Source organism: Pelodiscus sinensis, chromosome 5 (genome assembly GCF_052426305.1).
Source record: "Pelodiscus sinensis isolate ZL-2025 chromosome 5, ASM5242630v1, whole genome shotgun sequence".
Classification (NCBI taxonomy): domain Eukaryota; kingdom Metazoa; phylum Chordata; order Testudines; family Trionychidae; genus Pelodiscus; species Pelodiscus sinensis.
This window is the reverse complement of record NC_143056.1, coordinates 80,739,485-80,760,303: the sequence shown is the minus strand read 5'-3', so window position 1 is coordinate 80,760,303 and position 20,819 is coordinate 80,739,485. Positions and strand designations below refer to the sequence as shown.

Below are 20,819 nucleotides of genomic sequence, written 5' to 3'. Positions count from 1 at the left end.
TCTGCTTCCATTCAGGCAAAAGTCCCTTTGCGCAAAAGGGCCAGTGTAGACAGCTCAGATTTGTTTTCCACAAAAAAGCCCCGGTCGCGAAAATGGCGATCGGGGCTTTTTTGCGGAAAAGCGCGTCTAGATTAGCACGGACGCTTTTCCGCAAAAAGTGCTTTTGCAGAAAAGCATCCGTGCCAATCTAGACGCTTTGTTCTGAAAACGCTTTTAACGGAAAACTTTTCCATTAAAAGCATTTCCGGAAAATCATGCCAATCTAGACGCAGCCTCTGTGTTTAAAACTGGTGAAACCTTCAGGATTTTCAAAGCACTTCATCAGCTCACACTAGTTGTGTCAGTGGATGGAGGCCTGCTGTCAGCCAAACTGAAGACCCGTCTTGGTCCCAAATTCTCTGGGCTGGTGGGATGAATTCTGAGCTTTGGAGATGAACACCACCGCTTTGCCTATTGAGGAGCAGCTGCAGTGAGAGAGGGTTGCATCTAACCTTCTTCAGTCAAAAGGGCAGCCCAACTTTGGGGAGTCACACAGAGTCATAGAGTTTAAGGCCAGAAGGGGCTACTACACCACCTCCCCCACTGAAAAAATAAGAGGTGTGAGATTGTAGCAGCCGCTTAAAGCTGTGATTGATTGAACACTGTTAGGTGCTTTACCAGTCACATCAGAAGCAAGAGCAGCACTAATGAGTCCCCCATATTGGCAGCTGCTGTTCATACTGCATGCCAATGTAATAAATCACAGAGGAAAGACAGAGGGGGAAGGGGGCTGTGGAGGGAGCCAACAGAGGCCAAGAGTTTATTAAACTTCAATTTAACTGCAGTTGAAATATGCTCCTCTAACTCAGGGCAGCAGAGGTTAATGGAGTCCTGTTTGTAGATGTTTTATGGCTCTCTTCTGGGATACATATAAAAGACTGGGGCATTTTGAGTAATTTAAATAAATATTTGTTTAGACTGTGTAAGGGGCACTGGGAGTTTCCAGACTGGTCAGACTCAGACCATTTCTTTCTTTCTAGTTGAGGGGCATGTATTCAGTGATTTATATGAAGAGCATACCATACTGATACCAGTTCAGCAAGATGTTATGTCCTAGGTACAGTAATATATTTCAAGAACAAATTAAGCCCTGGTCTACAATATACAACTACCACACTCCTAATAGAGGGTATGTCTATACTACCACCCTAGTTCGAACTAGGATGGTAATGTAGGCAACCGGAGTTGCAAATGAAGCCCGGGATTTGAATTTCCCGGGCTTCATTTGCATAAAGCCGGGCACCGCCATTTTTAAATGTCTGCTAGTGCGGACTCCATGCCCCGCGGCTACACGCGGCACGGACTAGGTAGTTCGGACTAGGCTACCGTTCTTCACGAGGAGTAACGGTAGTTCGGACTAGGAAGCCTAGTCCGAACTACCTAGTCCGTGCCGCGTGTAGCCGCGCGGCACGGAGTCCGCACTAGCAGACATTTAAAAATGGCAGCGCCCAGCTTTATGCAAATGAAGCCCAGGAAATTCAAATCCTGGGCTTCATTTGCAACTCCGGTTGCCTACATTACCACCCTAGTTCAAACTAGGGTGGTAGTGTAGACATACCCTAAGGTAGTTATACTAGTCTAACTCCCAATATAGATGACAGTGTAGGGCTTCTCACTCAGACGTAGCTATTGCCTCTCAGGGGACATCTACATAGCAGGGCTAAAGCCGAAATAAGGTACGCAACTTCAGCTATGTCAATGGTGTAGCTGAAATCGAAATAGCTTAATTTGGCTTTTGGTGCTGTCTACACAGCAGGAAGTTGAAGGAAGAACATTCTTCCTCCAACTTCCCTTACTCCTCGTGAAGTGAGGGTTGCTATGAGTCAGATTAAGAAGTCCTCCAGCATGACAGTATTTTAAAATAAAGGTTTGTAGTGTAGAGGTGCCCTGTGTTATTTTGGAATGACATTAGTTATTCCGAAATAATGCTGCTGTGTAGACATACCCTCAGGGAGGTGAGGTACTTACACCAACAGGAAAAGCTCTCCCATTGGCAAAGGTAACATCTTCATTAAGCACTACAGTGGCACATCGGAACTGGTTGCAGCTGCAGCACTATAGTGTAGACAAGCCCTAAGAGTAAAGCTTCCTTTGTCACACAAACTTCTGGGTCTCCCATTTAATGAGGCTGGGGTACCAATGGACTGGAGGGATTGGAAATATCCTCTAGGCAAGAAATGCCCCAGTGCCATACAATTTAGAACCAAAGAATCCTGTCTTGCTGATGATGGCTTTCCTTTTCAACCTCTACCCCGCTTTGTCCATTAACACTGGCAGGATTTGGCTCCCCGAATCCACATTTCTGCTACTATATTTACAGAAGTTTTATGCCTGTAGGGATTTTAGCCATTCCCATTCCCAATCCCAGCCCAAGCACCAGTGTTTGCAGTGTACATTCAGAATGGAAGTAAGTTTTAGCCTTATTTCTAAAATCTGGCCTGTTTGGTAAAGCAACTAGGCAGGAAAAGGAAGTAATTTTTTTTCATCTGAACTTTTTTAATAAACTGCTCACTTGTTTAAAACTGGCAAAATGCTTTGGGTAAAGCACCTGGACTAAATTTTGGCCTAACATTCCAAAGACGAACTATTGTGTGATTCAGTGTTCAACCCACCTTTTTTCTACTCTTTCCCCCCTTGATTTCCAGTTCCAGCTGATAACTGATAATTTTGCACTTTCAAAGAGGTGCTGTTCTTGGCAAGAAATGGATCTAAACTAGTACTCCAGATCATAAGCATAGTTTGAACGGGAGAGGGGCACTCTTCCCCCCCCCCCCTTCCTCCCGGCATGGAAATTACTCCTCCCCCATTCATGGCCCCATGATCTCCCACATGCCTCCCAAAAACAGAAGTCGAAATATGACTATGCCCCAGATCCAAACACCCCCAGACCCTTGAATTTTTTGAGATGTGGATCCACATGATTGAGTCTTTAAATCAATTATATTGTGTTGTTTCTAGCCCTGTATTAGGAAGCATTAGTATCCTCCTGGGAACCTATACTGGGAGTTTGCTAGATCAGTTCTGCGGTACCAAGAGGTCCACCAGGGCCATGATCCAGCAAAGTACTTAAGCACATGCTTAACTTTAAACATGAGTAATCACACTGAAATCAACAAGGCTACCCAGATTCTTAAGTGCTTTGCTGGATCAAGGCAATAGTTTCAATACATTTCAGCTAAGCAGCCAACTCTTTAGATTCTCTCTCCAAGCCTTCTGAAGTTTGCTTGTCACTAGTTAGCATTATGGGAACCCTGTTTCAAAGGTGGCTGAGCTTCCTTCCTTCCATTCAGTCCACTTGCTATCTTACCTTAAGCTGTTGAATGAGAAGCATAAATTAGGTGTCTTGAGTCACCTCTGTGATAAGACAGCTGAGTTTCAATGATGTTTTCTTGACATGACTGTTTAATCTGTTCCTTTTGCAAAGGAGACTGACAGACAGGTGGAGAAAAGCAGACAAATCACATAAGCCCTGTCCATCCTGGCACTTTTGCAGGGTGATGAGCTGAATCATGCTATTACAATAAGGTGGGTGCACAACTGGTTGAAAGACCATACTCGAGTATTTAGCAGTGGTTCACTGTGAAATTAGAAAGGTTGATCTAGCGGGAACCTGCAGGAGTCAGTGCAGGGTCTCGGACTAGTCAATATTTTTATTAATGACTTGGATAATCTAAAGGAGTGTGTGCTTCTGAAATACGTGAATGACAGCAACCTGGAAGGAGTGGCAAGCATTTTGGAGAACAGGATTAGTACACAAAGTGACCTTGAAAAATTGGAGAATTAATTTGAAATGAACAAGATGAAATTCAATAAAGACAAGTGCAAGGTACTTCACTTAAGAAAAAAATCAAATGCATAACTATAAAATGGGAATAACTGAGTAGGTGATGGTACTGCTGAAAGGGATCTGGAGATTATAGTAGATCACAAATTGAATAGGAGTCAGCAATGAGATGTTGTTACAAAAAACCCTACTATTATTTTAAGGACTATTAACAGGAATGTCATATGCAACACATGGGAGATAAGTGTCCTGTTCTACTTGGAGCTGGTGAGGCCTCAGATGAAGTACCACATCCAGTTCTGGAAAAACTGGGACAAATTGGAGAGAGAGTCTAGAGGAGAGCCACAAAAATTATGGAAGGTGTAAAAAAAATACCCTGTCTTATGAGAACATGGTAAACAAGCAGGACATGTTCAGCTATGACACAAGAAAATTGAGTACAGACCCGATAACTGTCTTCGAATATGTTAAGGGTAGTTATAAAGAGGTGATGATCAATTCTTCTTCATGTCCACTGAAAATAGGACAAGAAGTAATGTGCTTAATCTGTGGCAAGAGAGATTTAGGTTTGACATTAGGGGAAAATTCTAATTAAGATAAGGAATAGGCTTCAAAGGAAGGCTGTGAAATCCTCATCATTGGAGGTTTTAAAGAAGGGTTTGGACAAGAACTTGTCTGAGATGGTTACTTGGTCTTGCCTCGGTGCAGAGGGCTGGACTTGATGACCTCTTGAGATCCCACAGCCCCATGTTTCTATGGTTCTGTGATAAAAGTATGCAGTAAACCGTACCTCAGCCATGCTCTGAAGCTATGTTCAAATCCCTTTTGTGGAATAGGCTTTGAAGTGGGATTTTCCTTTTGTAATAAGTTGTCAGATTTCTATGTGGGGCATTGAGTTGCCTCATGCTGCTGGTGCTTAGACTGAGTTTGGATGATTCCCCTGATGACTTTCACCTTCATTTGACCCTGATGGTGCAGATTCTTGGGTTACATAGTGTCTAGCCAAGACTGGACCTTTAAAGAGTAAATGGATGAAGCTCCTTGCAGAGAAGATGGAGGCAATGCCATTTTGCTGGGGAAACATCTAAAGGAGATGACCACTGGCTATTTGTCCTCTCAATAAAAGGAGATGTCCACCTTTTGTTAAGATGCTCTGTCCAAGAATCTTTTTAGGCACCTGGCTGCTTAGTTGGTCCATTAGTGTCATTGACCAAGACTGATATTTTTAACACCTGCTTCTGATTGGGAGACTAAGGCCATGTCTACACCGCAGGACTAAAGTCAAAATAAGCTACGCAGTTTGAGCTACATCAATTGTGTAGCTTATGTCAAAATAGCTTATTTCGGCTTTTGGCGCTGTGTGCACAGCGGAAGTTTGAGGCAGAGCTCCCTTCCTCCGACTTCCCTTACTCTTTGTAAAATGAGAGATACAGGAGTCGAAGTAAGAACACCTCCAGCTCACCATTATTTCAACATTACATTGAAATAACTGCTTGCCATGTAGACATGGACTATGTTATTTCAGAATAATGTCAGTTATTCTGAAATAATGCTGCTGTGTAGACATACCTTGGATCTGAAAGAAAATGTTTCAAGCTATTCCAGAGCTTTCTGACCAGGAAGTCTATCAAATCTCAAATCTAAAGAAAGCTGCACATTTGTTTACATTGCTCTGGAAATACTCTTTTGCCTCATTCTATACCATAGATGCTGTTACTGAAGATACACCAGAAGGAAGGGGGGGGGGAGTTTAGCACCTTCCTTGTTAAAAGCAATAAGTTATGCCTGGTCTTCAGTTACAAATTAGATGATCCAACCTACATTAGTCAGGGCTGTGCAGCTAGGTCAATGGAAGAATTTTTCCATTAAGCCAGCTACTGCTCTTACCTACAACAATGGAAAAAAGCCCTTATGTTGCTGTAGGAAGCATTTACACTATAGCAGCACAAGAATATAAACTTTCCCCCAGACAGCAACAGAGCAATGTCAGTGCAGGAAAAGGCAGAACCTTTATAGACTTGGAATAGCACACTCTTATTTTTGTGGAGACAGGAAACTGAGCCCAGAAGCTGCGTTAGGATTTACTCCCCAGCTCTTTAAAGGCACATCTGCAATTGTGGGCTGGGCTGGGCGGGGGAGGAGGGGGGGATTGTGCTCACCGGGTGCAGGGTAGCCACCCAGTGTGGCAAAATGGCATTGGCAAGATGGTGGCAGCCAGCAAGAGCCTGATGTGGGCAAAAAGCCTAACCTGCGGTTTTTAAAGAGGCAGCGTCTTTTTTTTTTGCTCAACAATTTTGGTATGGTTCTTCGCATTTTTCCACCACTGTTTCAGCTTTCTTCATTTAATGGGTTGGCCACCCCTGTTTTTAGGGGATAAAAAGACATGGTTTAAAAAACCAACATAACAGCAATAACCATAGAGAATAAAATTGCTCATGCACAAACACACACATAGGCTCGGTTGCTGGTACTGACATGGTACAGGCTTGTTAAATGCACCAAAGTTAAGGTTTACAAATCAGATCATTTACTCTAAAAAACCACATGAGGATTTTCAAAATAAAACATAGCCAGCCAGGCACTGGGAACTGTGTGCAACAGGACTGACTCTCATACAAATTTCGGTCTCAAATCTGCTGGGGACAAAACTAGTGTTGTAAGTTACACAGGGTGTCAGATGGCCCGAATGCCAATGGACAACTTACAATGTGTAACTTGAAGCACCTTTGACATCCCTCCTTTCTTGAAGAGACAGGGTTAGCTCCTGTTATGATGAGTGCATTAGATAGAAAAAATCTGGCCCTCTTACTTTTACCCAAGGAGGAAGCATGCTCCGGGCCGATTGCTGCATGTGTAGCCATTTCATACTCTAACATAACTGTGGCCAGCACCACCAGGAAACTTCACACTTGTCTTCGTACTTCAAATTTGACCCATTTGGAACATTCCTGAAGTAGAATGGGAACTCAGATTCTATTGTTGCCAGAACACAAGCTTCACCATTTGAGTTAAAGAATCTCCATCAGCAGCTAGCAGGACAGGGCTCATGACACAGACTTAGGCCATTGTGGGTCCATTTAGCAGATGGCAGTGGTATATACTTACGTCCTATGCACTTCCATGCCATATTCTCCTCCAAATGCAAAGCAACTAATACCTTACCATGAGTGGGGCAGCTACCCAGAATTCTGAAGCGTGCCACCAGCTTTCTTCCGTTTCTGTCAGAGCAGCCAGATTTCTGCTTTGGTGTAGGTAAGCAAAGGATCTTGAAACCAAACTTTCATGCAGGACTCCACCCCACCTATGCACACCTGGATAATGATGGTGGCAGATACCAACAGGTGTGACCCTGGGATTTGTGTCGATCCTTAACCAGAGCTGAGATAGTCTAATGCAGAGATGACCAGGGGAGGGCATAGCAGGCCATGAACAAAGCATGCTCCAAAGGCCACAACATCTGACACGAGCTTTCAGTCAGCAGAGTCTGCAGGGTCCAAGGGGAGGCATCAAGCTGCTTATTTTATTTAGATATTAGAAAAAACACACTGGCAAATTGGGAATGACCTGCATTTTATGTGTGGCCCAAGGAAAAATAAGTAGACCCCTTAGTCAGCAGTTGGGGGCTAATTTACCACGTCTTGGCACCTTGTTTAGAGTGGGTATAAAATGTCCCCATATCAGAATGAAAGCATCACTCCCACTTCACAGTCATGTAAGTGGCTGCACAAGGTTCAGGGCAATGGAGAATCGGGACCCTTGAATCTCCTTCCAGGCATTTATCATGGTAACTGGTGTGTAGTTAGGTGCTGTATGCTGCTGCAGCCTGCAGGTCATGGGCTGGTGCAGGGTATCAGTGAGACAGGATCCTCTTAAGATTGCTTCAGGGCTTCTGCTGGGAGAATGCTGGGAACACAGAGTGGTCTGGCTCCTGGACTGTAAGCATCTTCACCTAACATTCCTACTCTGTTGACAAGATGCCCAGATAATGGGATCCTGCCTTTAACCCTTAGCTGCTGCTCTCGACTGTTAAACATCTCGAAGAGCTGATCTTCTCTCAGAATATCAACGCTTCTGTGGCAACCTGGCAGCTGTGAGAAGGAAGGAGAAGTGGAAATGCTTCTTGCCCCATGTTAATTGGTAACCATATTTTCTCCAGCCCTGAAGAGCTTAACTGAGCTGCCAAAGTGAGCATGGGCTGTAGGCAAGAAACTTCAAGGAGGCCTGGTGCTTCTTTCACAGGGAGCGAAGCAGGAGCAACGTGGCACCTTTGCAACAAAAGGAGTTACCCCAAAGTGAGAGCAGTACTAAGCCCGGTATTGTGTTTATGGATCCATCTTACATTCCTTGTGCTGGCTGCTTGAGGTCAGCAAGGAACCCTGGGTAATTTTCCCGTTAGTGAGCCAGCCATGCAATAGGAGCCATGAAGGTAAATGTCAGATGCTTAGGGCATTGAGGCCAAATTCCAGTTGGGTTAATTACATTCTGCCTATTGTGGCTAAATTCCCCCTTATAGTTTCAACTGAGCAGTATAATTTTTGCTACTTGCTCTAGAAAGTTTAACAGCTGCAACATCCACCCTGAAGATAGCTGCATTTTTTAGTGGGGAACAAATGTTCCCTATCTGTGGGACTCCCCCCAAAAGAAAGGCTTTATACAACATCCAGTAATCTTAAATAAAGTGATAAAAGCCAAGACATTCAGACCTTAGGATTGTGTCTTACTCTGTGCGTGGGCAGCACCAGGATCTCTGCTTACTGAGGCTACATCTAAACTACAAGGTTTTTGCGCAAAAACCTGGAGAGCGTCCACATCTCAAATGAGCTCTTGCGCAATTAAATGGGCAGTTAAATGGCAGAACAGAGGGCTTTTTCTGCCATAGGTAAACCTCCTTTTCTGAGGCATAACTGCTTTTAGCGCTACAGCTAGTGTGGCCGCTCCAGAGGGGTGCCTTGGTCAAGAAACCCCTATGGAAAAAAGCACAGGTGCTCTGATGGCCATTCTGTGAATGGCCATCAGAGCTTTCTTGCGCAAGAGCATCCATGGCAGTGTGGACGCTCTCTTGCACAAGGTATGGACGTGCTCTTGCAGAAGAAGTTTTTGTGAAAAAATACTTTCACAAAAGGCTTCTTGCACAAAAAGCCTGTAGTGTATACATAGCCTGAATGTGAATAACTTATGAGTGTTTTGGCTTTTGTGAACCTAAATCCAGAAGCTCAATTTTACTTTTAAAGCCAATACTTGGTTTGGTTTTTAAATGACAGCCATGTGTCAGCTTCTCAACTGAAGAAGTAGATGGGAGGCATAAATAAAGGGCTGTAACAGACAACTTGGAGGACAAATATAATAGTTTCAGCATGTGTGAGCTAGGGCAAGATCACAAAGACTGGATATATTTACCACAGATGGCCAAGTCCATGGAATGGATACTTGATGTATATCTTCCTCACTAGCTAATCTGCTCCCATCTGTATGTGGGGGAAAGTTGAGTTGTGATGTTAAAACAGGGGCTTGAAAATGGCATGACGAGCCCAGATTAGAATAAGGAATCTCTCAGAAAAATGGGCCTGAGAAATGAAAACCAAAATAAACACAATTGCTCAAAGAAATAAGAGCTAGAATATGACCTAACTGACAGTGCTGGAAAGAAAGGAGTGTGGCACGTCTCCATCAGCAGCTAGTCCAGCAGGCTTGGGCAGCTCTGGGTCCATTCAGCGGAAGACAGTGGTACACATGAGCAGTGGTGTACATGAATAGTGTATATCTTCCAGGGTGGCTAACCAGAATTCTTCTCACCTTAGGCCTACAAGGTTTTTAGGTGCCAAACTCCTATTATTTCAATGGGAACTATGAGCCCAAATTCTTCTGAGGATTTGGGTGATCCCTCACTCCCCTGCTCTGGTTACCCATCTCCCAGGTGGCCGCTTGGTGGGGGAGGGGGAAGAGTAGCCTCCTCAGAGCAGCTATGATGTATCCCATGCTGGTAGGCAGGAAGATGCGGTGTGCCCAGTGCTCATAACAAAGCCATGAGTTAGACCTAAGGCAGCCCTTTAACACTAGAGTAGGCACCACTCACCAGGAGGAATGGGCTAGATAGGGCTCTTCTTTCTCTAATGGCTATGATTCAGTGATGGCGCTGAAGTGCCTTTCTCTGATCGGGAAATTGTCTTGCGGTGAATGTCTGTTAGAATCTGACACCACAGTGGGCTCCAGGCAAGCACGGGGCTTTGGCCACATGCCACAATTTGCATGATCAGGGCCTTACATGTGATGTGTGTGGAAATTAGAGGCAGGGCCAAATTTCACTTCACAAGTATTTGTCATTTCAACTTGGGCTGATTGGTGTGTAAGAGCCCATTCTACAGACTAGGAAATTGTGGCTCAAAGAGGTGAGGTGACTTGGCCATGGCCGTGTCCTGACAGAGCTGGGAACAGAACCCAGAATTCTTGACTCACACCCCTGACTGTCGCCATTAGCTAATCTGATCATGGGGTCTGCAGTTCCCCCAGTCAGTGCTTTATCCATCCTACAGCTGAAACGCACATAGAAAGTTTGAATAAGTGTCACATTCTGACTATTTAGGTAAAGTGTGCTTCAATTCTTCACTTTTCTATCCTTGAACTGTGAAATTGTCTCCTCCAGGTAGATGGTGGGTTTCCCACCACCTGAACCATTTACAGTGAGAGTGCACAAATCTCTGGAGACAATATCATGGGAATAATCTTGCATTGCCACACAAAAGGCAGGAACATGCTTTTTCTCTCTCTCATTTCTGAGCATCACATATTTGGGTGTATTTCAAAGAGGTAGGACTCAGGACTAGTTCTAGTCTTAGCTCTGCTTATCACACCCTGCATAATCTTGAGCAAAAAACATTGCGGTGTGGTGCCTCAGTTTTCCCATTCATAAAATGAGATGCATAACATGGTCTTTTTTGTTGTAAAGTGCTTTGAGGTCTTCATGTGTAAAGCACCTAATATGGGCAACATATTCAGTGTGTTACTCTGAAGATGCTCCTTGTGCCTCTGACCAGTCCAAATAAAGGCAGGGATGAGGGGAGAGTGACAAAAGGAGGGTGGGAGGAAGAGAAAGTTCTTGTTACAAATTCTACAACCATCGCAAAGTCCTTGCTACTGTGGATTCTGCCTGGCACCATCTTGCAAGTTGTCAGTTCAAAAGGGGGAGGGCAGGGCGGTTCAGCTTTGCTTTAAGGCATGAGAACAATCACGCATGTCCAAACAGAATCCTCTGGGAAATATCCCATAAAATAAAGGCAACCAAAAAAGGGCTGTAGGGTGGAGACTTGAAAGGAAAGGAGGTTAAGAGGGCTTTGGAACCAACCTCAGGAAACCAGGGGGATCCTTGCTAGAGCCGGATCTAGTGTGTATTGTTGGAAATCCACACTGTTTGGAACTGGAGGGCTCTTTGCTTTCAGCAGAAATAAATATCTCCACTGAAAGGCCTGGGCTCAACTCCGACTGTGTGTGTGTGTGTGTCCATCCCTTCCCTCCTGTGGTCATTAAGTCCTGCAGGCCACTCCCCCTATGCCTAATGAACAGGGAAAGAAACAGTAGGGTGTGAAGGAGGCGTGGAAAGACTTGGCAGAGGGCAGCTGATCACTTCTCCAAGCCATTGTTTTCAGGCTGCTCTCTTGCCAGCTCCACAGAGGGAATTGGCATGGCTCTGGGGTTGACTGTCAGAGCCCTTCCAACATGGATTCTTCTGCACTGTCTCCCTTCCTTGCTCTTCCCTGCTGCAGCAGGAACACTTGTATGTCCCCATCACGCCTGCGTCTTTCCCTGTAAACACTAAGGCTGTGTCTACATTGGCAAGATTTAACGCAAAAGCAGTTGCTTTTGCACAAAATCTTGCCGCCTGTCTACACTGGCCACGAGTATTTGCGCAAGAACACTGACGTTCTACTGAATGGCTGTGTCTACATTGGCAAGATTTAGCTTAAAAGCAGTTGCTTTTGTGCAAAAACTTGCCACCTGTCTACCCTGGTGGGGAGTTCTTGCGCAAGAACACTGGCGTTCTAATGTGTGAAATCAGTAGTTCTTGCTCAAGAACTCTGATGCTTCCACTCAGGAATAAGCCCGCTTGTGCAACTGTTCTTGCGCAAGAGGCCGGTGTAGACAGGTAACATCAATTTCTTGCGCAAGAAAGCCTGATGGCTAAAATGGCCATCGGAGCTTTCTTGCACAAGAGAGTGTCTATACTGGCATGGATGCTTTTATGCAAAAGCACATCTCTTGCGCAAAAGTACATGCCAGTGTAGACGCTTTCTTACTCAAATACTCTTAACGCAAACACTCTTACGTTTAGAGTATTTGCGCAAAATCTTGCCAGTCTAGACGTAGCCTAACTGGGGGAGAGTCAGGGTGCTGGGTTTGAGTCCAATGCACATCAAAAGGGGGCATAAAGTACAAATGCCTGGGTGGCTATGTGTTGCACCTGGCTATAGGCACCATTCTGTGCCCCCTGCACTGACAATGCCCCTTCCCTCCAGCTCTGTAGCAGAGCTGCAAAGGAATAACCACAGCAGAAGTTAATGTTCCAACCCTTCTGAGAATGGCACAGCCACTGGCCACTTCATATGGGCTGTCAAGACACCCACGCACTCCAAAATGGGCCAGAGCCCCCCTGCCTCCATAGAAGCAGCTGCCACCAGAGGAGAACGTTGGCATCAGTGCCACCATCCCCAGGCAATTGCATTAGGGGAGGATTGCTTCAAAATCCAGTGCCAACGCTGACCATTTGCCTGCAGATGCAGTGGCCCCACACAGTTGACCCACAGCTCCCCTCACAGGAACAGGAGTAGTTCAGGGTAGGGACCCATTCATCAGCCATGTAACTGGCCACGACCAGGATGGCCCCAGGTCAGCCCCAAGTCCCCCCACTGGGACTGTCGTAGGCCCAAATGCTCCCCCAGGCCTCTCTAAACACTCACATCCACAGCCCTCTGGCCTGTGCCCCCCCATACCTCCAGCCCCCTGCCCTGACTCCTGCTTCCCTACACCCACCCAAACTCCCAGCTCAGAGCCCCATTCTCTCCACCCCACTCCACAGTTTCTTATAGGTACTCTCATATCTCAGCCCCACACCCAACCACCTCCTGCCCTGAGCACCCAAAGGAGGGGAGGTGTGATACAATAATACCCATAAGAAATTTAAGTTACTTTCACCTCAGATAAGGTATTTCCTTAGATTGTATCTGCTCTCTCATGTATTTTATTTTCCTCTGGGGAGATTCTCCTCCTAGCAACAGAGTTTACTGCAAACAGGGAGGGACAAACCTCAAACAGTTTGGAGCAAGCCTGGGTTCAGAACAGATGCTTCTCCAGTTATCTGAGCCATTTAAGCCTGTAAGACAGGGCAGAAGATCTCATGAGGAAAGAATTCCCTGCAAAAATTCCTGTTCTTCCTACTTCTTAGATCAGCTGGAACCTGATAGTACTGGGTCAACCAAAATAATGGGAGGGAGCAGAATGAATTGAGTTTCTTGGAGCTGCCCCCCACCCCACTGACAAAGCTTAGATCCACTAAATATTTACAGCGGGTTCTGCACTTATTTCCTGCTCCTGCCCTGCAACTTCCAAAATTCTGCCCGTGCATCTTTTCTTATGCTCTCCATGTGTCTCCTTCTTCCACAGTCGGCTTTGTCCTTTCTTTCACCTTGGGATGCATACCAAGTGTCCTCCCCGGCCCTTCTGAAAAGCTGTTCCATCAACTCTACCTATGATAATTGCCACACAACATTCTGGTTTGGGGATGTGGGGAGCTCAGGGCAGGAAGCTGGGGTTGGGGGGGGGGGAAGGAATCTGGGTGGGGGAGTTGAGAAGGGGCTCAGGGGCAGAAGGCTGGGAATGTGGAGGGGTAAGAGAGTGAGGAGTTGGGAGTCAGGAGGGGCTCAGGGTAGGGATGAGTTGGCAGGAAGTTTGGAAGAGAAGCTCAGGGACTTCTGAGTAGGAGGGGAGTTCAGGGCAGGATGTGGAGGTGGCCACTGGCTTCTCCCTGGGGGTGGCCTGGGGCAGCAGGGACTGTGAACCGTGCCTACTGGCTTGTCCCTGGAGGCTGGGGTGGGGAGGACAACACAGGCCCTCCCCAGACACATTCTCTAGACCCAGCATGTGGGTACCGGGGGGAGAGGAAGCACGTAGGCTGTCCCCAGCAGCACTCTCTGGCCCAGTACTAATTAAAACTATTACTTTCTTCATATTTTTATATCACTTGGTTAATTATTAATTGCTGGGGATAATTTGATGGGAAGTACCCTAAGGGGCACGTCTACACAGCAGGGCTATAGTCAGAATAAGCCACCCAGCTTCAGCTACGTCAATTGCGTTGCTTAAGTCAGAATAGCTTATTTAGGCTTTTGGCTCTGTCCACACAGCAGGGTTACCACGAGTCGGAGTAAGAAGTCCTCCAGCTCAACATTATTTTGGAATAAATGCTTGTAGTATTCACATGCATATTGTTATTTCAGAACAATGTCAGGTATTCCAAAATAACACTGCTGGGTGGACGTACCCTAAGATATCTGTGATTGAATACCCTTTGTTTCTCTGACTAGGTCTTTTTTCCCCTGCAGTTCTATTATCTTATAATAATAATAATATTATATTATTATTATGTTATAGATTATAATTCTAATCTATTATTGTCTAATCTTCAGTGATTACTAACATTTTCTTCTTTCTCTCTTCCAAACATAGTTGAAGCCCTAACAAAACACAGTGGGCCTAGTCTCACAGGCTTTGTCTACACTGCGAGGTTTTTGTGGCAAAATATGCTAATGAGGGACTCATTAGCATACATTGAGATATCATTAGCATATTTTCTTTTTGCACAAAAAGAAGCAATGTAGATGCATAAGGATCTTGTGCAAAAAGGGGTTTTTGCACAAAATGGAAGCAGCTACACTGCTTCTTTTTGTGCAAAAACCCCTTGCGCAAAAAGAAACGGCCGAAAATATGCTAATGATGTCACAATTTATGCTAATGAGTCAAAGCCTTACATTCTCGCTGTTGTGAATCAGAATAATTCTTGTGACACCAGTGAAGCTATATAGGTGTACGTGACAGGGGAACAGGGCCTACTGAACATAATATGTAGCTGTCATTTGCGGTTGTTTTTCCGCTAACCTGTATTCAACAGGAGAAGCAGCATGGTCCAGAAGTTAGGATGCTGACCTGGAATGTCCGGGTTCCATCCCTTGCTCTGCCACTGACTTGCTACATGACCGTGCTCAAATCTCGCTGCCTTCCTATGCTTCAGTTCCCTTGGCCTGTGTAGAATGGAGCATGGGGAGTGCTGTGAAGGTGAAAATATTAAAGACTAGCTGTTCAGATAACTATAGGAATGGCCTTGTAGGCACAACCTGCTCCAAGAGAAGGGAACAGATTGCACTCATCTGAACTGGAAAAGAAAGCCACTCCATACACTGTTCCCCTTTCTGTCACACAAGAGTCTGCGTGGGATACACAGGCCTAGGGAAGATGATTTTGCTTTGATCAGCCTTCACTGGCATAATAGACATTTGAACTCTGATTGTACTTTTTTTTTTTAGAGTCAGGTTTGACCTCCACAGACCAGACACGGAGACCCCCAACTGCTGGGCAAGTTACACTCTGGAGAGGGGCTTTAGAAACAGTCAGTATTGGGGAGTCCAATAAAGGCAAGAAGGCTTGGGTTAGTTTGGTACGCAGGTAGTGTACATCTCAGCAGTTTCTCTTTGTAGAGAGCTGCAGGAATCTGCTGCCTCACTCCGGAGAGCTTCTCAGGGTCCCCCAAATTTGGCTTTGAATTTCTCTTTGAAACTGGCTTCCAAAACTCCAAGCAGAACTGGGTAGAAGAGGCCAGTTTTGCTTCATCCTTTCCAGGGACATTCTGAGCAGGTGGAATTCTTACCCCTCCTCCTCCTGATGGACCCACAGGATGCTTCTGCCCCCCTGGTGGCATCAATCTCACTTTCTGCTGTAGGCTTCATCCACAGCATTGTTGTCCGAGTTGCTGAATTCCAACTGCATGTGAATTAAGATGTTGTTACTCTTTCTGATGCCATTCCAAGAGTTCCTTCCTCTCCTCCTCTTCCCATTCACCTCCCAGCCCTCACACATTCTCATTCTAACCCACTTCTCACAGGCCTGTCCCTCTTCTCCCACCCCTCTCCTTTCTCAGGGCCCCATTCTCCCACTGTCCTTCTGATCCCTCACCCCATCTCTTACATTCCCTCCTTCCTCCTCCTCTGTCAGACCCTTGCTCTCCCAGTTGGAGCTTTTTATTTTTCCCTACTGGAGTGACTCTTGTTCAAATCAATTCATTTGTCCTGGGCTTTACGTTCTTTTCTTTCTCTCTCCATCCCTGCATCCCTCTCTCCCCCTCCCGCCATGCAAACAGGGAAAGAGAGCTCCTTGGATGAGGCTGAGTTACAGCCAAGCTCTGACCCTGCAGGAATGGACGGCAGCTACCTCAGTGTGAAGGAGTCTGGGGTGAAGGTGCCCCAGGACCGGGCCAGCACTGACCTCCCCAGCCCCATGGACAAGGCCGACTCAGAGAGCAACAAGGGCAAAAAGCGGCGGAACCGCACCACCTTCACTAGCTACCAGCTGGAGGAGCTGGAGAAAGTCTTCCAGAAGACCCACTACCCAGACGTCTATGCCAGGGAGCAGCTAGCCATGAGGACAGATCTCACTGAGGCCCGAGTACAGGTAATGGGGGAAGCTTTAAGGTAGATGGCGGGAAAGGGGATTTTTAGTGTGTGAACCAAGAACTTTCTAGGCGGCAAGATAACAAGTCCTAAAATTCACTCAGGCTTGACAGAGCGGAAATGTGGCTCTGTATTACCAGGTTGCAGCATAGCTGAGCTTGCCTAGAACCTCACCCCTAATTCCACTTAAACTTATAGCCTCCGGGGCTATACTCAGGGTCCCCACCACATCATGCTCTGCTCTGAGGTAATGGGTATCAGTCGACTTTAGGGTCCCTTAGGAGACCTTATTGCTAATCAGGGGACCTTATTGCTGCCTGATGTTAGTGCAGACTTCTTGGGTTTAGATTAGTATCCTCTGAGGCTCACAGAGGGGCCCGCTGTTCCTGGAGCTAAGGGAGCAGCTTGGCAAGCAGCAAGGCAGCAGATACCCTTCAGGGATATTTACTCCCTCCAGGCTCTCGTGTAAATTAGTTTGCTCCAAAAGAATCCGGTGGGGACACTGGCTCACTAGCTGTAGAGGCACCAACCTTTCTCATGATACATCCCATTGCTGGCAAGGTGGGGGAAGCAGAGGTCACCATGACCTCCGGTGCCAGGCAGTCAAAACAGAGAATGCAGAGGCACAATTGAAATGGGTTTTGCTGCCTGGTTGGCTGAGCAGGCTTGGAGGCAATGCATGAAGCCCATTGTTTTGGGGCAAAAAGGTATGGCTGCCACCTCCAAAAGAGCAGGAGAGTCCAAGAAGCTTGGGCCAAAGCTGCCAGGTCTCTCACAATCGTAAGCTGAGACTCCCTCTGTGCTTGCGTAGAGGAGAACCCAGGAAGTAGCTATTGATGCTATTTTTTGGGCCCGCATCACACATGCTGATGGCTTCCCCTGGAGGTCAGGGTACAATCGCAGGTTTGCAGATCGCACACTGCACAGACTGACCTCTTTGGCTTAGGAATGGCACTGCTATGCCAGTGGGGAGATCTCCTTCCCATGCTCATCCCAGAGAGTTTGGTTCATGCATTTTAATTTCCTAAGGAGTGCTTGAGGGAGAGTAGGATTTGGCACTGATCTTCCATGGCCTTAGCATATTTCATCATCATTTACACCGTGCAAAGAGAGTGACCGTCTTGTACACCTTTGCCCTAGGGGCCATGGCAACACAAAGCGCAAAGCTGCAGCGAGCCAGGCCCTGTGCGTGTAAGAGTGAATGAATTATATTCCCCTGCAGAGTCTGGCCCTTAGACCGACGAGGGGGCCAGCCACTGCAGTTAACTAATGGAGCACTACCTCATGAGCCTCTGTCAGGGCAGAGGGATTCTGGAGCCAAAGGGCAGGGATTCTAGGCCTGGCTTACGTGTGAGAGACACAGCTAATATTGGAGCTTGTTGTCTGCAGGCCTGGGTGTGGTTACAACCGAGTGATCAGATTGTTCATCACGTGCTCCAACGTCGTCCATCGTTGCCCCGCTGCTCCCCTTCCACTCAAGAACTGTGCAGAGAGAGCTGTCTTACAGAACAGAGGGTGACAAAAAATGTCCTGAGAATGTGCAGGGAGCTGTGGAGATGGAACAAGTGGCCAAGGTCACTAGAGTCATTTACCTAAGGACTATCAAGCTACAAGATGCCAGAGAGAACCTAGTGTTAGGCATAGACAGAGCAAGTTACTCGAGTCCCCACCACGTTATTTCTTTCCCCTGTCAAATGGTGGCAACATATTTGAATGGATTTCACCTGCTAGATGAGCCCCTTTCCCAGAGGCTACCAGTCACCATAGTGCCATTGACTTTGATGGAGGGTTGCTGATTGACCTGGAGAGTGTGGCAGTGTGGCTGGCCCATAACCAAACCTGAGACTCCAGCCGGCGGCTTTATGCTCCCTAAGGAGCAGATATTGTAACAGGTAAATCAAAAGCCAGACCTTTCTCCTCTCTAGCCTGGCCAGGGGAAGATGCGCTGAGGTATTCTCTGCCGTGAATCACTTAGTAAAAGCCTGGCCTGGTCCTGCATCTGCCTTCCCACTGGCCAAGCTGGCCGCTCTTTAGAACTAAACAGCCCCCAAAGCACTAGGTAGCAGCAGAGACAGGGCCCAGCCAGACAATGACTGATCAGGTTCTTTCCAAACCTCTCCCCAGTTCACACTTTGCTAGTAAAATACCCAAAGGGGAGCAGGGAGCTGGAGAAGAATTCACCCCAGCAGCAAACTCAGCACGGCAAGCTCTGTCTGCAAAGCTCTGGACTGGAGTGTCTTTGGAAATCATTCCACAGCGTGGCCCCTTTCCAGATGCTGAAGAGGTCACTTCTCTGCCTGCTTTGGATTCTAATCTCCACAGCTGGTGTCTATAGGCAATGAAGCTGAGTTTCCCCTGAAGTGCAAGGGACTGTTCCCTTCCTCACTCTGCCTGCAGATGCCCCTGAACCTTCCTTAAAGGCACAAGCGAGCTGAGATATCGCACGGCCCAGATTGCAGTGACTTAGCAATTGACAGTCCTAGTGTGCTGCCAGGTTGCTGCAGTGACGGGCACATTTAGAAATCATCAGGGAACTACTCCCACCCTTACATGCCCCCTGTAAACAGTCCTCACAAAGTGTAGCATTTTCTTTTTTCCCTTCAGTTGACTGGGCCATATGGAAGTCCATAGTGCAGTGAAAAGGAAGCTATAGCGCCATGGAAGTTAAAGTCTTTGTGCTCTCTTGGAAGTACCCGTAGGGAGTAAAAGTTTTGTAAGAGACTAAAACAGGGGCAGCGGGAGAATGGGCTGGAAGGATGGGGCTGATGGGTCAGACATAAAAGGCTGTTCCCCCCAAGTGGGCTGCTGTGCATGTTTATGCATTGCCTCTTCCCCCTCCACCATAAGTAGATAGTGAGCCCCCCATCACAAATAACTGAAGCCAGTGAAGTGTGAGAGATTGAGACAAAACTAGGACATAAAAGATCGATTCAACTAGATTACCAGCTCTCCTTCCAAGCCCAGCACCCTGCCCTTCTTCCTCTCGCAGGTCCCCAACCTGGACTCCACGCTGCTTTTGATTACATGGCTCTGGCTTGGTTCTTTGGCATCAGAGCTGCATAAGGCTATGTGACCAAAGGCAGGCCCCAAGGGGTCCTTGGAGGTTTGATAGAACCCACTTCGAGAAATATATACCCCAACTGCATGGCCTTCTACACACTCCATGAAATGCACACAAATGGCTCCTTCCTTGGGCACAAGTGCTCCCATCTTCTTTTGAACAGCTGTCCCCATGCACAAAGATCATTGCACTCCCCACCCATCCCACGTGTGCGCACACACCATTGCCAAGTCTCCACCCCATGCATTTCTGCATGTGCCCACATACAGAGGTATGCACTTGCGAACACACATGTACCACTTTGCATCCTCCTCCTCAGGTGTACCCAAACAATTGCTAAAATGCTTCCCTTCCCAACCTCCATGCCATGTCCCCCTAGCTCAGTACCAACACATGAGCATTCCTCTCCCTGGCTGCAAGTGTCTCTTTGGCAGACAGTAGCTGTGATTCTGGTTTGTTGCCTGCCTATGGGGGTCAGCGCCAGGGAATGTCACCCCACTATCCCCTCCCCAGGGGCAGGCCTCCTGATTGCAGGGCCGTTAATGAAAATCTTTTCAGGGTTGACCCTGTGATGCAGCAGAGGCTTGAAAGCAAGAGGGAAATGTCAAACTCCGCTGTAGCAAAATCACTGCCTGGGTAAAGAAAGAAAAGCAAAGCAAGAACTAATATATCTTGATCCCTTTTCCCCCATAAAACCCTGGGAGGCTGGTGGAAGGAGCGGAAAGACTGAGCTAAGCCTGCAGGAAATTAAACATGAAATGAAAACAAGCTCAAGTTATTCAATTCTCTCATCCCAGGCTCCAGTTTCCCATTCCAGGCCACTGATAAAATGGTGTCCAGTTTCAGTGCTTAAGGATGAATTCTGGCTCTGTTCTTGCAGGCTGGAAAGCGAAGGGCGTGTGGCCCTCACCAAGGGAAGGGGAGACAGCCTGGCCTTTAAAAGGGAGGCTCTGAAACAGACAGACACTGACAGACTGCACGCCTGAGCAGGAGGGAGCGTGAGAGGAAGAGAAAGAGACAGAGACTGTGAGAACGATAGAGACCATATGGGAGAGAGCTTATGAGGGGGTGCAACAGTGACAGAGAAATGCAACCACAGACAAGGGGACAGAACCCCAGAGAGCTTCCCCTAAAGGCAGGCTCAGCCCTAAACCTTGAAGCATCTGGTAGTTGACCCTGAAATTCAGATCTCAGTTCCATTCACTGAGCCCCCCTTTAACTGTGCTGA

General features: G+C 46.9%; 1 protein-coding gene across 8 annotated transcripts in view; it reads left to right on the top strand.

Annotated features, from left to right (window-relative positions):
• ALX4 (ALX homeobox 4) overlaps positions 1–20,819 on the top strand; it is an 88,490-nt gene that overhangs the window by 55,381 nt on the left and 12,290 nt on the right. For 6 of the 8 annotated variants that reach the window (XM_089778551.1, XM_089778553.1, XM_089778554.1 and 3 more), the window contains one exon: positions 16,221–16,531. In XM_089778551.1, the coding sequence (XP_089634677.1) occupies positions 16,221–16,531 (311 nt within the window). The remainder of the gene's footprint in view (positions 1–16,220; positions 16,532–20,819) is intronic. The other 2 variants (XM_075927530.2, XM_089778555.1) reach the window with 1 other exon arrangement.